The 11944-nt window shown below is 61.3% G+C and overlaps 1 protein-coding gene across 1 annotated transcript; it reads left to right on the forward strand.

Moving 5' to 3' along the window:
- Nucleotides 1-2012: 2012 nt before the first annotated feature.
- Nucleotides 2013-9167, forward strand: LOC142595941 (scavenger receptor cysteine-rich type 1 protein M130-like). The gene is made up of 9 exons (XM_075724812.1): nt 2013-2079; nt 3845-4144; nt 4257-4571; nt 5723-5815; nt 5901-6215; nt 6572-6886; nt 7371-7433; nt 7517-7831; nt 9058-9167. The coding sequence occupies exons 1-9, from the start codon at nt 2013-2015 to the stop codon at nt 9165-9167; spliced, it is 1893 nt and encodes a 630-aa protein (XP_075580927.1).
- Nucleotides 9168-11944: the final 2777 nt, after the last annotated feature.

Here is an 11944-nt window from a genome sequence, read left to right on the forward strand (position 1 = left end):
TCTGGGGTCACTGCACCACACGAGCACATAGCACCTAGGCTGGTATGTGCTTGTGAGGTCACTGCTGCCTGAGTAGCTGATAGGCCAAGAGGAGGCTCATGGCTTGTGTAGGAGCTTGTGAGGTCACTCTTGGCAGAGTAGCTGATAGGCCCGGACCAGGTGCAAGGCTTGTAGAGGAGCTTGTGAGGTCACTGGAGACTGAATACCTCAACAAGGAGTACATGGCAAACAGGGGGAGATGTGCTTGTGAGGTCACTCTTGGCAGAGTAGCTGATAGGCCCAGAGCAGGCCCCTGGACTCTGTAGGTTCTTGTGAGGTCATTGCTTCCTTGAAGAGCTGACAGGGCAAGAGCAGGAACATGGTTTGTGGGGGTGGTTGTGAGGTCACCGGTTCCCAAGTAGCTGATAGGCCAGGTGAAGGCGCAAAGCTTGTGTAGGGGTTTGTGAGATCATTGGTGCCTGAATACTTCACAAGCCAGGAGAAGGCCCATGGGTTGTGCAGGTTCTTATGAGGTCACTCAGGCCTGAGGAGCTAATAGGCCAGGAGCAGGCTTATGGATTGTGCAGGTGCTTGTGAGGCTGCTGGTGCCTGAGTGGATGATGGGCCAGGAGCTGGCACATGGCTTGTGAATGTCCTTGTGATGTCAGTAGTGCCGGCATAGCTGGTAAGCCAGGAACAGGTCCATGGCAGGTGGAGGCTGTGACATCACGTGTAGCTGCGTGGCGGATAGGCCAGCAGTATGCACATGGCTTGTGTACGAGCCTGTGATTTCCCTGCTGCTGGAATAGCTTTTAGGCCAAGAGCAGGCATGTGGCTTGTGTGGGTGCTTCTGATGTCATGCAGATCATATGGAGCCCCTACCCAAATGTGGCTTTTTGGAAGAAGCATCATCATCAGGAGCCCATGCACCACAGGCAGAGGTGTGACAGTGTAAGCCATGAGCACAGAGCAGTGGCAGCAGGAGGGGGTGAGGTCACGTCACCGATGGCACCCGTGGCCGTGGGGCTGGGTGCAGAGCGGCCGTGTGCATGAGAGGGGCACGACGGGGGACGGGAGCTGCCTGGCCCCGTGGCTGCCAGGCCGAAGGAGCAGCCCCTGCAGCCCTGGCTGGAGCAGTGGGGCTGGGGGTGGCTCGGGGGCACGGCAGGGATGTGCCTGGGCATGGTGCCAGGAGGAAACCACAGACTTCCTGCACGGGCGCTGCCAGGGGAGCGCGGCGAGCGCTGCGAGGCCACGTGGGCTGTGGTTTGTGCACCTGCAGGCTCCAGGTCCCGATCCACCCGCGGGGAATAACGGCACCGCAGTGACACGCTGAGAGCCAGGGACATGTCTGAGCCTCGGGGCTGCGTGTCTGCTGCCAGGGCAGGGCCATGTCCCAGCTCCGGCTCCTGCGAGGGACCCACCGTGGGTCTCTCCAGGGAGGGAGGCGTGAGCCAGCACTGCTGGCATGGAGCTCTTCCCCTGGCCAAGGCTTTTTCCCAGCTGCTGCTGCCAGCACAGCAGGGGCTGTGGCAGGGGAAGGGGCTGTTCCCTTCCCATCCTGACACAGGTCGCGCGGCAGTCCCAGCCCTGTGCTTCCCATGTCTCAGGGGCGTCGGGACACTCACGCCTTGGGCTCTTGGATGAGCCCAGTGCAGGAGATGCTCAGTGCTCCCTGTCCCCACAGCAGGCTGCAAGGGGTGACAGACTCCTTTCCCCTCCACGCTCAGCTCGTCCTGTGACGATCCCCCACCGCAGTGACCCTGACGCCCGCAGTGGGACAGAGATGTCCCTCATATATGGTCATGAACGGCGCTGGAGAAGTTCATTGGAGGACTGGTCTGTGTCGGAGGGGAGATAGCTGCCGCTCATGTCTAAAAAGGTGCTGCTGCTTCGCTTGGCTCCTCCTGCAGCTGGGTCGGCATCTGCAGAGATATATCAGCCTGCCATCGTCGTTGTCCCCATGAGTTGCCCGGAGCCGTGGCAGGGAGCGGGGCGCAGCAGGGCTGTGCCAGCGGGGCAGCAGGCTCAGGATGGGGATGGAGGGACTCCTGTCCCCTCGGGTGCTGTGCCTGCTCCTCTGGGTGCAGCTGTGCAGGGGTAAGTGCTGGCTCCCTTGTCTCACCGCCCAGGGCCAGTGGGTAGCGGCAGGGTATCAGGATCCCTTTGGGGCTGGGGTTGCTTTCCCGGCAACACTGGGACAAGGGTCAGAAGGTGCTCAGGTCCATGGACCTTCTGCCTTTCCCTGTGCCTCTCTGTGTTTAAGGCAGCCCGTGCCTGGCTGCATTTAGAGACATCCCCCATCCTGGGGTACCCTTTTGGGCTCCTTCCGACCCCAGGAAGGCAGTTTGTGTCCCCCAGAGAGAAGGGGAGCGGGCTGTCTGCACTCACAGGCTGCAGAGGATTTTCCTTCCAGGGGGCCTCGGCCAAGCACAGGGGCTGGGCTGATGGCAGGGGCGAGGAGGGGACGTGGGTTGGGGGGATCCTTGGGATTGTGTCGGTGCTCCCTGAGGACACAGAAAGCCCTGGGGGTGGTGTGGGTTTGGGTGGTGCCAGGGAAGGTGGTGCCGGGGAAGCTGCGGGTGTGGGGGCATGGGGCTGTGCAGGGTGTGCTTGACTGGGGAGGAGACGGTGCCCTGTGCAGGGCCTGGGGGCACGGTGTGCGGGTGGGTCCCTGAGGAAAGAGCAATGGGAGCCCACCCTGTGTGTCCAGCCACTGCCAGGCCCCAAGGTTGCTCAGCCCACCCTCAGGGGGGGCCTGGGGCTGGGAGATTAATCCCTCTCCCTGCCCCGGGATGGCTGCTGGTTCCCATCTTTCTCCTCCCATTCAGCCAGGACCTGTCTGGCATTGCCGAGGGCCAGGTCCCCCCATGCCAGAGGCACCGGGAGCTGCTCACGTGGCCACCCAGAGCCCCGGGGAAGGGCATGAGATGGCAAGGGACTTTTGGGTTGTGCCTGCTGGCAGAGAGGAGTCCCTCAGCCTCAGCCAAGGGATGTTCAGAGGGGAGGAGCGCTGGCCTTGGGCAGAGGAGCAGGGTGGTCCGTGGCACCTCATTCCTCTCCCAGGGTCCCCCCATGAGTTCCAGCCCATGGGGATACGGCCCCAGGCAGGCAGGGCCAAGCTGCTGCCCAGCCTTTCCTGCCTGCCCCAGCCCGCGGCTGCCCTGTGCCACAGGGGCTTTGCCAGCACTTGCACTGTCCTCAGTGCCTGTGCTTGCACCGGGAGCTCGTGTCAGCCCAGGGCTGCTCCTCTGCCCGCTCCCCTGCCCTCTGCCTGGCCCTTGGTGGGGATGTGCGTGCCTGGCACTGCACTCTGGCCCTGGCTGAGGACCCCCTCCCTGGGCAGGTGCCAGCGTGGGGAGCTGGCACAGACAGCGGCTGCGGATACAGCCGTGCCATACCTCTGCCCTGTCCCATGTCCCACCTAACAGCCTGAGACGGCCCGGAAAGAAAGGCTGTGTTTCTGGCAGCTCCAAGGGGCTCCTCATCCTGGCCCTGAGCTCAGTGCACAGATGAGGCTGCAGCCGCCAGCAGGGCCTGGGCCAGTCCCCTGGGGCCCCAAGTGCTCTGGGTACTGCAGTGCCTGTGGCTGGTGCCAGGAAGCCCAGGGTCTCCAGGACAGCAGCAGTGTGCCTGAGCAGTGCCTATGGCTGGGGCTTTGGGACAGCAGCAAGCCCACAAGTGCTGTGATGATGCCTGAGGAGCGGCAGGGGGGCCCTGGTGTGTTTGTGCCATCGGCACCCACTGGCAGCGGTGGGGTGGTTGCGGTCTCTCTGCCTGTGGCCACCTTGCAGAGCAGCTGGGATGTAGGCACGTAACTGCCAGAGGGCTCTGGGAGAGCTTGAGGGGTCTTTGGTTGCTCCAGGATTTGTCCAGCTGGTCGGAGGGGACAGCCCCTGCTCAGGACGTGTGGAGGTCCATAACGGGAAAACTGTCTGTGACTCCGACTTTGGTCCCAAGGCTGCCGAGGTGGTCTGCAGGGAGCTCCAGTGTGGCACAGCCCTGTCCGTGCCTGGGGCAGCTCGCTTTGGAGAAGGTGTGGGTCCCATGTGGGACAGAGAGCTGCAGTGTGCCGGGAATGAATCCCTTCTCATCTCCTGCCCCAGGGGATCCCCCAGGGACCAGCCTTGCACCCATGCCAATGCTGTCGGTGTCACCTGCGCACGTAAGGACTCAGGGTGGGGTGTTACATATCCGGGGGTGTGCTGGGGACAGGGGAGCAGGGCAGGGACCGTGCCGTGCTGGGTGCGCACTCTCTCATTGTTCTCTGTCCCCAGAGTACACAGGGTTCCGGCTGGTGAACGGCAGCACGGCGTGTGAGGGGAGAGTGGAGGTGCAGGTGCTGGGCACCTGGGGCACCCTCTGTGCCTCCCGCTGGGATCTCTTGGATGCCCACGTTCTCTGTCGTCACCTCGACTGCGGGTTTGCTGAGTCCATTCCCAGAGGAGGGCATTTTGGGAGTGGAACCGGACCTGTGTGGAGAGACTCATTCCACTGTGAGGGGACTGAAGCCCACCTGGGACAGTGCCCAGTGACTGCCCTGGGGGCCTCACCGTGCTCCCCCGAGAACCACGCTGCTGTCATTTGCTCAGGTGGGTGCTGGGAAAAGATGCCATGGCCACCCAAAGCAGGGGAGGCCGTGGCAGCACCAGCTGCATTTGTCCCTTGAGAAACCCTGCCTGCACCAGGAGCAACCTGGAGGGCTTTGCCTGCTCTCACCGACGGCTCCGATGTGGGAGAGCTGAAGAGTGAACGAGGTCAGGCATCTCTGCCCCCCAGGGCAGTGGCTCAGGCCCTGCGGCCAGCGCCAGGCGCGGGGTTCTCTGCTCTGCTGCTGCAGGACAGGCCCAGGATAGGGCTGTGGGGCTCAGCTCCATCCCTCTGGCTGCAGACAGCCCTGTCCCAGCCCCACAGAGACCCCCCCAGAGCCCAGTCCCACGCCCGTGGGGGCTGCCCAGGTGCCCCCAGCAGCAGACCTGGGGGGTGAGGTGCAGAGTGGGGCTGGGCCTTGCCCTTGCTCCTGGTGCTTCTGGTCAGCACAAGACCCAACCTTGTGCTGTTTGCTCAGAAAGGCCCCCCGTGCTCTGCTCCCTGCCAGGGACACAGGCGCCCAGACCCCGATGCCCAGGGATGCAGAGGGGCACAGACGTGAGGGCTCTGCCTGCTGTCTCAGCAGCGCCGGTGTCAGCGCTGAGGTTGGGCAAGGCTTGGCCAGCACTGCCTGTGCCCGGGTCCCTGCACCGGCTGCTGCTCCCTCCTGCGGGAGCTGCCCCATCGCCCTCAGCAGAGACGTGTTGGGTGGCTCTGCCCCACCAAGAGCAAAGACAGCGTCTTGCTCAGGGCCTGGGAAAGCAATCCTGTGGAAACGTGCTCCTGAAGCTGAGCGCAGAGGGCTGGGGCAGGCGGGTGAGCTGCAGGGTGCTGTGCGGGTTGCAGAGCCTGGGGAGGTGCTGCAGGTTTGTGGGCTCTGTGGTGCTGCCGAGGGCTGGGGCACGGCTGCTGTCCCCAGGCTCCGCTGGCTCCACGGCCCTGCGGCTGGTGGGTGGAGGGAGCCGGTGCGACGGACGAGTGGAGATCTTGCAGCGCGGGACGTGGGGCCGAGTCCTGGATGACGAGTGGGACGTGCGGGAGGCCAGCGTGGTGTGCCATCAGCTGAGGTGCAGAGAGGCAGAAAAAGCCTACAACCCCGCGAAGCCTCAGAGAGGGACGGGTCCCGTGGGGCTGCGAGGGGTGCGGTGCGCAGGGCACGAGGCCGAGCTGAGCCTCTGCAACACCTCCCTGCCCGAGAGCGCAGCGGCGGCAGGGATTGCGGAGGACGTGGGGGTCGTGTGCGCGGGTGAGTGGCACTGCACGGGCCCCCCGGGCTCTGGGCTGGGTGGGCAGCAGCCCCTGAGGGCAGCTGGGGTTTCTTCCTGCTGCAGGGAGCCGGCAGGTGCGGCTGGTGAAGGGGCCCGGGTGCTACGCTGGGAGAGTGGAGATCTACTACCAGGGCAGCTGGGGGACCGTCTGCGACGATGGCTGGGACCTGTCTGATGCCGCCATCGTTTGCCAGCAGCTGGGCTGCGGCGGGGCGGTGGAGGCGGTCGGCTCCGCTCGCTTCGGGGAAGGCTCCGGTCAGCTCTGGCTGGATGGCGTGAACTGCTCCGGGACCGAAGCTGCTCTCTGGGACTGCCCGGCAGGGTCCTGGGGGCAGCACGACTGCGCGCACAAAGAGGACGCAGGAGTCGTCTGCTCAGGTCTGTGCCGGGAGCTGTGGTGGGAGCCCAGCGCCCGGGGAGGCCGGAACGAGGGGAGAGCCGGCAATGGCCCAGGCTGTGCCTGGCTGCCTCGGAGCCCCTGCCCGAGCTTGTCCTGGGGACACCCCTGCACGAAGCCCCTCGGTCCCACGGGGGGTCCCTTGTCAGCTGAGCTGTGCCCAGGGCTTAGCGGGGAGGGCATGGGTGTCTCTCCGTCAGGGACTTCTCTCGGCCCCTGGCAAAAAGGGTGACTTGCTGGCCGTGCCCCTGCCTGGCCAGGGCCTGCGGGGGGAAGAGGCTTCTCTGCTCCCACAGCCCCACACCAGCCTGTGCCCCTCTGGGGCCTTTCCTCCCAGATTTCATGGCCCTGAGGCTGGGGAACGGCAGCAACTGCTCCGGGCGCCTGCAGGTTTTCTACAATGGCACATGGGGGAGCGTTTGCTCCAACTCAATGACTCTCCAAACGGTGTCGCTGGCATGCAAGGAGCTGGGCTGTGGGGACGCAGGGACCCTGGAAACACGCCTGCCCTCTGGTAGGGTGTCTGGCCACACCTGGCTGGATCGCGTGGAGTGTGGGGAGAGAAACAGCTCCTTCTGGCAGTGTCCCTCTGCTCCCTGGGACCCACGGTCGTGCGATGACCTGCGAGAGGAGACCCACATCACCTGCAGTGGTAATTCTGAGCTTCCTGGGCACCAGCATCGCCCCAGCTCCTGCTCCCTGCCGGGCACAGTCAAGCGCAGAGACAGGGCCCACGGGGGCTTTTACTGTACGTGCCAGACCCTGCTGCTTCTGGTGGCACAAATGGCACTTCAGCTCTCAGAGCCCCACACGTTCGTTCGCCAGCAGTTGCCAGCCGGCTGCCAGCAGCGCCCGGGGGAGGCAGCGGTGTCTCCAGGCAAGGTCTCAGAAGAGACCAGCCAGGGCTGCGAGGCGTGTCCCCTCCACGGACACCCTCCTGCTTCTCTGTGAGCCGGGGTCCCTTTGGGGCTGAGCAGCCAGGGTCCCCCACAGTGCCGTGCATGTCCCCTGAAGGAGCGGCGTTCAGCTGCTGCCGTGAGCGAGGCGGCACGGGGAGGCGTGAGCAGAGCTCAGCCCCACTCTCTGCTGCACGACCCCCTTCAGCAGCCCCTTCACGGCAGCATTGCCTTCTGCAGGGAGACGGCCAGAAACAGCCCTGGCCGTGGGGACCGTGTGCCCAAACTCCACGAGCTGCACAGGTAGCTGCTCCTCTGCATGCCCCTCTCTCCTGGCAGGGCTCTGCCTGCTGCCCGGTGCCCTGGGAGGTCTCTGCCTTCTCCAGACAGGGAGAAGATTCGTGCCGTGGGAGGCGAGAGCGGGTGCTCGGGCAGGGTGGAGGTCTGGCAGCGCGGCTCCTGGGGGACGGTGTGCGACGACTCCTGGGACATGCAGGATGCCGAGGTGGCGTGCAGGCAGCTGGGCTGTGGCCCCGCAGTGTCTGCCCTGGACGAGGCTGCGTTTGGGGAGGGGACGGGCCCCATCTGGCTGGAGCAGGTGGAGTGCCGGGGGTCTGAGCCATCTCTGCAGGCCTGCTGGGCTCGGCCTGGGGACAGCGGGGCCTGCCGGCATAAGGAGGACGCTGCCGTGCAGTGCTCAGGTGAGCGGCGGGGCTGGCAGCCCTCGCTGGGGTATTGGCAGGGAGCCGGGGCAGGCGTTTTCCCCACTGGGTCCCCTCATGGCTGCAGAGCTGCTGAGAGCAAGGCTGTGCCTGTGGAGCATGGGAGCCTGGTGCCAAGTGGGCAGCAGCCTCTGTGGGGCTGGATGTCCTCCGGCTCCTGCCTGCAGGGCCCTGCAGCCCCCAGGGGCATCTCCTGGGCTGCCTGCGCCATCCTGCCCGATAGCCAGAGCAGGGCCCTGGGCTCTGTCCCAGCCCCCCTGACCAGCCTCGCAGGAGGGGCAGTGTGGGTGGGGGGTGGCAGGAATATACGCACGCGTGCACACACACACGCACGGCTCCCTGGTACCCTCGCACGAGGTGACGAGGCCTCTGAGCATCACTGAGAGCATCACCACGCTTGGACGCCTCAGAAACCTGCAGACTTTGCACATGTCAGCAAACTCCTCTGCATCCATGTTAATGTGGGCCAGCAGCTGAAAGGTGCATGGGCCTGGTACAAACGTGTGTGACGGCTGCGCTCGACCCCTGACCAGACCGGCGCCGCTTTGGTGCAGGCTCCGGAAGAGGTAAAGGCCCAACCGTAGCCGGGCTGTGAACTCCTCTCGTTTCAATCTGTTCTCTGAAAACCCACAAAGGAGCAGAGTGACACAGTGAGCATCAATGCGTTTCAGCTTGGAACATGCCACTGACACATGAACAGCACGTGGTTCCTCCAGGACTCCTTTATCAAGGAACAAAGTATGTTGTGGGTACAAGGAGTCTAATGCTTACCTTTTCCATCGCATGTAGTTTGACTATGATCCAACCACTTTACTCCATAAATACGACAGCCTACGTGAGCCTTCTTTGAGCTCTCCCTGCTCGGCAGCCTGGCTGCACGGCGGTCACCTCCCCTTGAGCTGGGACACCTCTCAGGGTTGCTCCTGGAGGCTGAGAGACCTCTTAGCAACTGCAGATCTTTGTTAAGTGACCAATATCACGCATAAACTTGTACTGTAGTGCACTAAGATTTTGTCTTGGTAGCTTTGAATCATTGTTATATCCTTTGTGCAGTGAGGAATAGAGGGAACCTTGCCATCGAAGTGGTTGTTACAGTAAAACCACTTTTCCTGACACCTTTGGCGGTGGTTCTTTATGTGATCTAAATCACCCATTCGTGACAAATTGGTGTAGTCGGCAGGGTTCTACGTCTGGATCCGTGACAGGAGACTTTGTTGCAGCCATACAGTGTATAAAGGAGGCTTATGAGAAGATGGAGAGAGACTTTTTACCAGGGCCTGTAGTGGTAGGACAGGAGGCAACAGTTTTAAAGTAAAAGAGGGTAGATTTAGATTGGACCTAAGAAACAACTTTTGATGGTGAGGGTGGTGAGACACTGGAACAGGTTGCCCAGAGAAGCTGTGGATGCCCCAAGGCACATTCAGGACACATTCCCAGGACAGCTGACAAAGCCGTGCTGAGGATCAGCCACTGCAGTACACGGGCGTCAGTGCTGTTTAGTCACACGCTGGCACTAGGAATCCTCCCTGGCTGCACTCAGAGATGTGGTGTGAGGGTGCTGCTCCAGCCCAGGTGCCCTTTGGGACCAGAGCCACACTGCCCTCGAGGCTGTCCAGGGCTAAGGGGCTGAGATTGTCCTGGCTCCAGCTGGAGATCCCAAACCACCTGGGAAGCACCCAGCTGTGCCAGCACATAGGGGTGTCTGAGCTGGACGAGCCTGGACAGGTCTGTGGGACTCCCCGCTGGACAAATGACATTTCTTACCCCGACCCTGTCTCCAGGTCTTTTTGCCTCCACTGTCACCCCTGGCTTGAGCAGAGCTTCAGCTCAGGGAACGCAGAGCTGCTGAGGTCAGGCACAGCCCTGCGGAGGTGGGCCTGGTGGGGCCAGCACCCACCTCTTGTTCCTGGGGGATTTGGTTCCTCCATCCACCCCGTGCCAGTGGGAAGAGGGAAGCACAAGCCTGTGGACAGGCATGGAGGGACAGGAGATGGTGCCTCAGCCACTCCCCCAGCAAAAACATCTGAAACCAAACTGGGTTGTGAGACAGGGCCTTTCACAGCAGGGTGCCCAGCCCCTGGGAACACTGAGCCCAAATTCTGAGAAATAGGTATAAAAGTGAAACAGAGAAGAAGGGGGGTGGGGATAGGTTTGGAACACAGGACACTGGGCACTGGTGTGGACATTGACCTGTGGACTCCAGCCACCCCAGGCAGGGACCAGGGAGAAGAGCCCAGCGTCTGTCCCATGCCACCTCCCCACCAGCTCTGCCCTCCCCACCTGTAATAGTTCTCTCTTGCTCTGGCACCTGGCAGAGCTTTGCCTCCTCCTCCTCCTCCTCCTTCTCCTTCTCCTCCTCCTCCGCCTCCTCCTCCTCAGGGAGATGAGGCACAGACCCTGGGGGTGTGTGAAGGGGCAGCACACCTGTGTTTTGGATTTAGGATGAGAACAATGCTGGTAACACACTGATGGTTTAGTTGTTGCTCAGTAGTGCTCACACTGGTCAAGGGCTTTTCAGCTTGCCATGCCCTGCCAGCAAGAAGCTGGGAGGGGGCACAGCCAGGACAGCTGACCCAAGGTGGCCAGAGGGACATTCCATACCATGTGATGTCATGCTCAGTATAGAAACTGGGGGGAATTGGCCGGGGGGCAGCAATCGCTGTTTGGGGAGTGGCTGGGCAGTGGTTGGTTGGTGGTGAACTATTGCATTGTGCATCACTTGCTTTGTATATTATTATTATTATTATTATTATCATCATCATTATTATTGTTATCATTATTATTATCATTATTATTATTACTATTGTTATTGTTGTTGTTGTTATTATTATTGTTATTATTATTACTACTACTATTTTACTTTATTTTATTTCAATTATTAAACTGTTCTTGAAGAAGAACAGGAGCAAGGAAACAATTCCTAGGGAATGAGGTAGCTTCAGAAGGCGGCCAGCCCAGCGACATCACAAGACATTGTGACATCACAAGAAGCTGCAGAAGCCAGGTGCATGCTCCTGCCCTAAGAGCTACAGAGCCACCTGTGACATCACAAGCACCTGCACGAGCCAGCTCCTGCTCCTGCCCTATCACTCCTCAGCCCCCTGTGACATCACAAGCACCTGCACAGCCCAGGAGCTTGCTCCTGCCACACCATCTACTCAGGCACTCCTGACACCATGAGCAGCTGCGCAGAGAAGCTTCCTGCTCCAGCTTTGTCACCTACTCAGGCACACGTGACATCACAAGCACATGAACAAGCCAAGTGCCCCCTTCTACCCTTTCACCTCCTCAACCACCTATGACCTCACAAGGGTCTGCAAGAGCCAGGAGCTTACTCCTGACCTAATAACGACACCCGCCATTGACATCACAAGCGTCTGCCCTAGCCAGGTGCCTCCTCCTGCCCTATCACACCTGCAGGGACAAATGACAACACAAGCTCCTCCACAAGCCAGGTGTCCTTTCATTCCCAAGCAGATACTCAGACAACAGTGACCTCAAAAGCCGCTTTGCAAGCCAGGGGTCTGCTTCTGCCCTCCCATCTAATCAGTCATCAGTGACATCACAAGCACCTGCACAAGCCAGCTGCCTTCTCTTGCTCTCTCAACTACTCAGGCACCTCTGACATCATAATGAGCTGCACAAGGAATGGTCCTGCTCCAGCCCTATCAGCTACACAGGTACAGGTGACATCACAAGCACCTGCACAAGCCAGCTGCATGCTCCTGTCCTATCAGTCACTCATCTACCTATGACATCACAAGCACCTGCACAAGCCAGGGACCTGCTCCTGCCCTGTCAGCTACTCAGCCATCAGTGACAACAGCAGCAGCTGCACAGGCCAGGGACCTGCTCCTGCCTTACACCTACCCAGGTGCCTATCACCTCACAAGAAGCTGCACAAGCCCTGGCCCTGCTCCTGCCCTATCACTTACTCAGGCCCAGCTGACATCACAAGCACCAGCACAAGCTAGGGGCTTGCTCCTGCACTATAACTACTCAGACACATTTGAGATCAAAAGGACCTTCACAGGCCAGCTGCATGCTCATGCCCTGCTAGCTCCTCAGCCACCACTGACATCACAAGCAGCT

The sequence above is a fragment of the Pelecanus crispus genome, chromosome 25 (genome assembly GCF_030463565.1).
Source record: "Pelecanus crispus isolate bPelCri1 chromosome 25, bPelCri1.pri, whole genome shotgun sequence".
Taxonomy (NCBI): domain Eukaryota; kingdom Metazoa; phylum Chordata; class Aves; order Pelecaniformes; family Pelecanidae; genus Pelecanus; species Pelecanus crispus.

Bases quoted from the DNA above. Each gene is read 5' to 3' on its own strand.
- LOC142595941 (XM_075724812.1), top strand. From the start codon at position 2,013: ATGGGGATGGAGGGACTCCTGTCCCCTCGGGTGCTGTGCCTGCTCCTC. The intron at 4,145-4,256 runs GTAAGGACTCAG...CTCTGTCCCCAG, and splicing joins TGTCGGTGTCACCTGCGCAC to AGTACACAGGGTTCCGGCTG. The intron at 6,887-7,370 runs GTAATTCTGAGC...TGCCTTCTGCAG, and splicing joins GACCCACATCACCTGCAGTG to GGAGACGGCCAGAAACAGCC.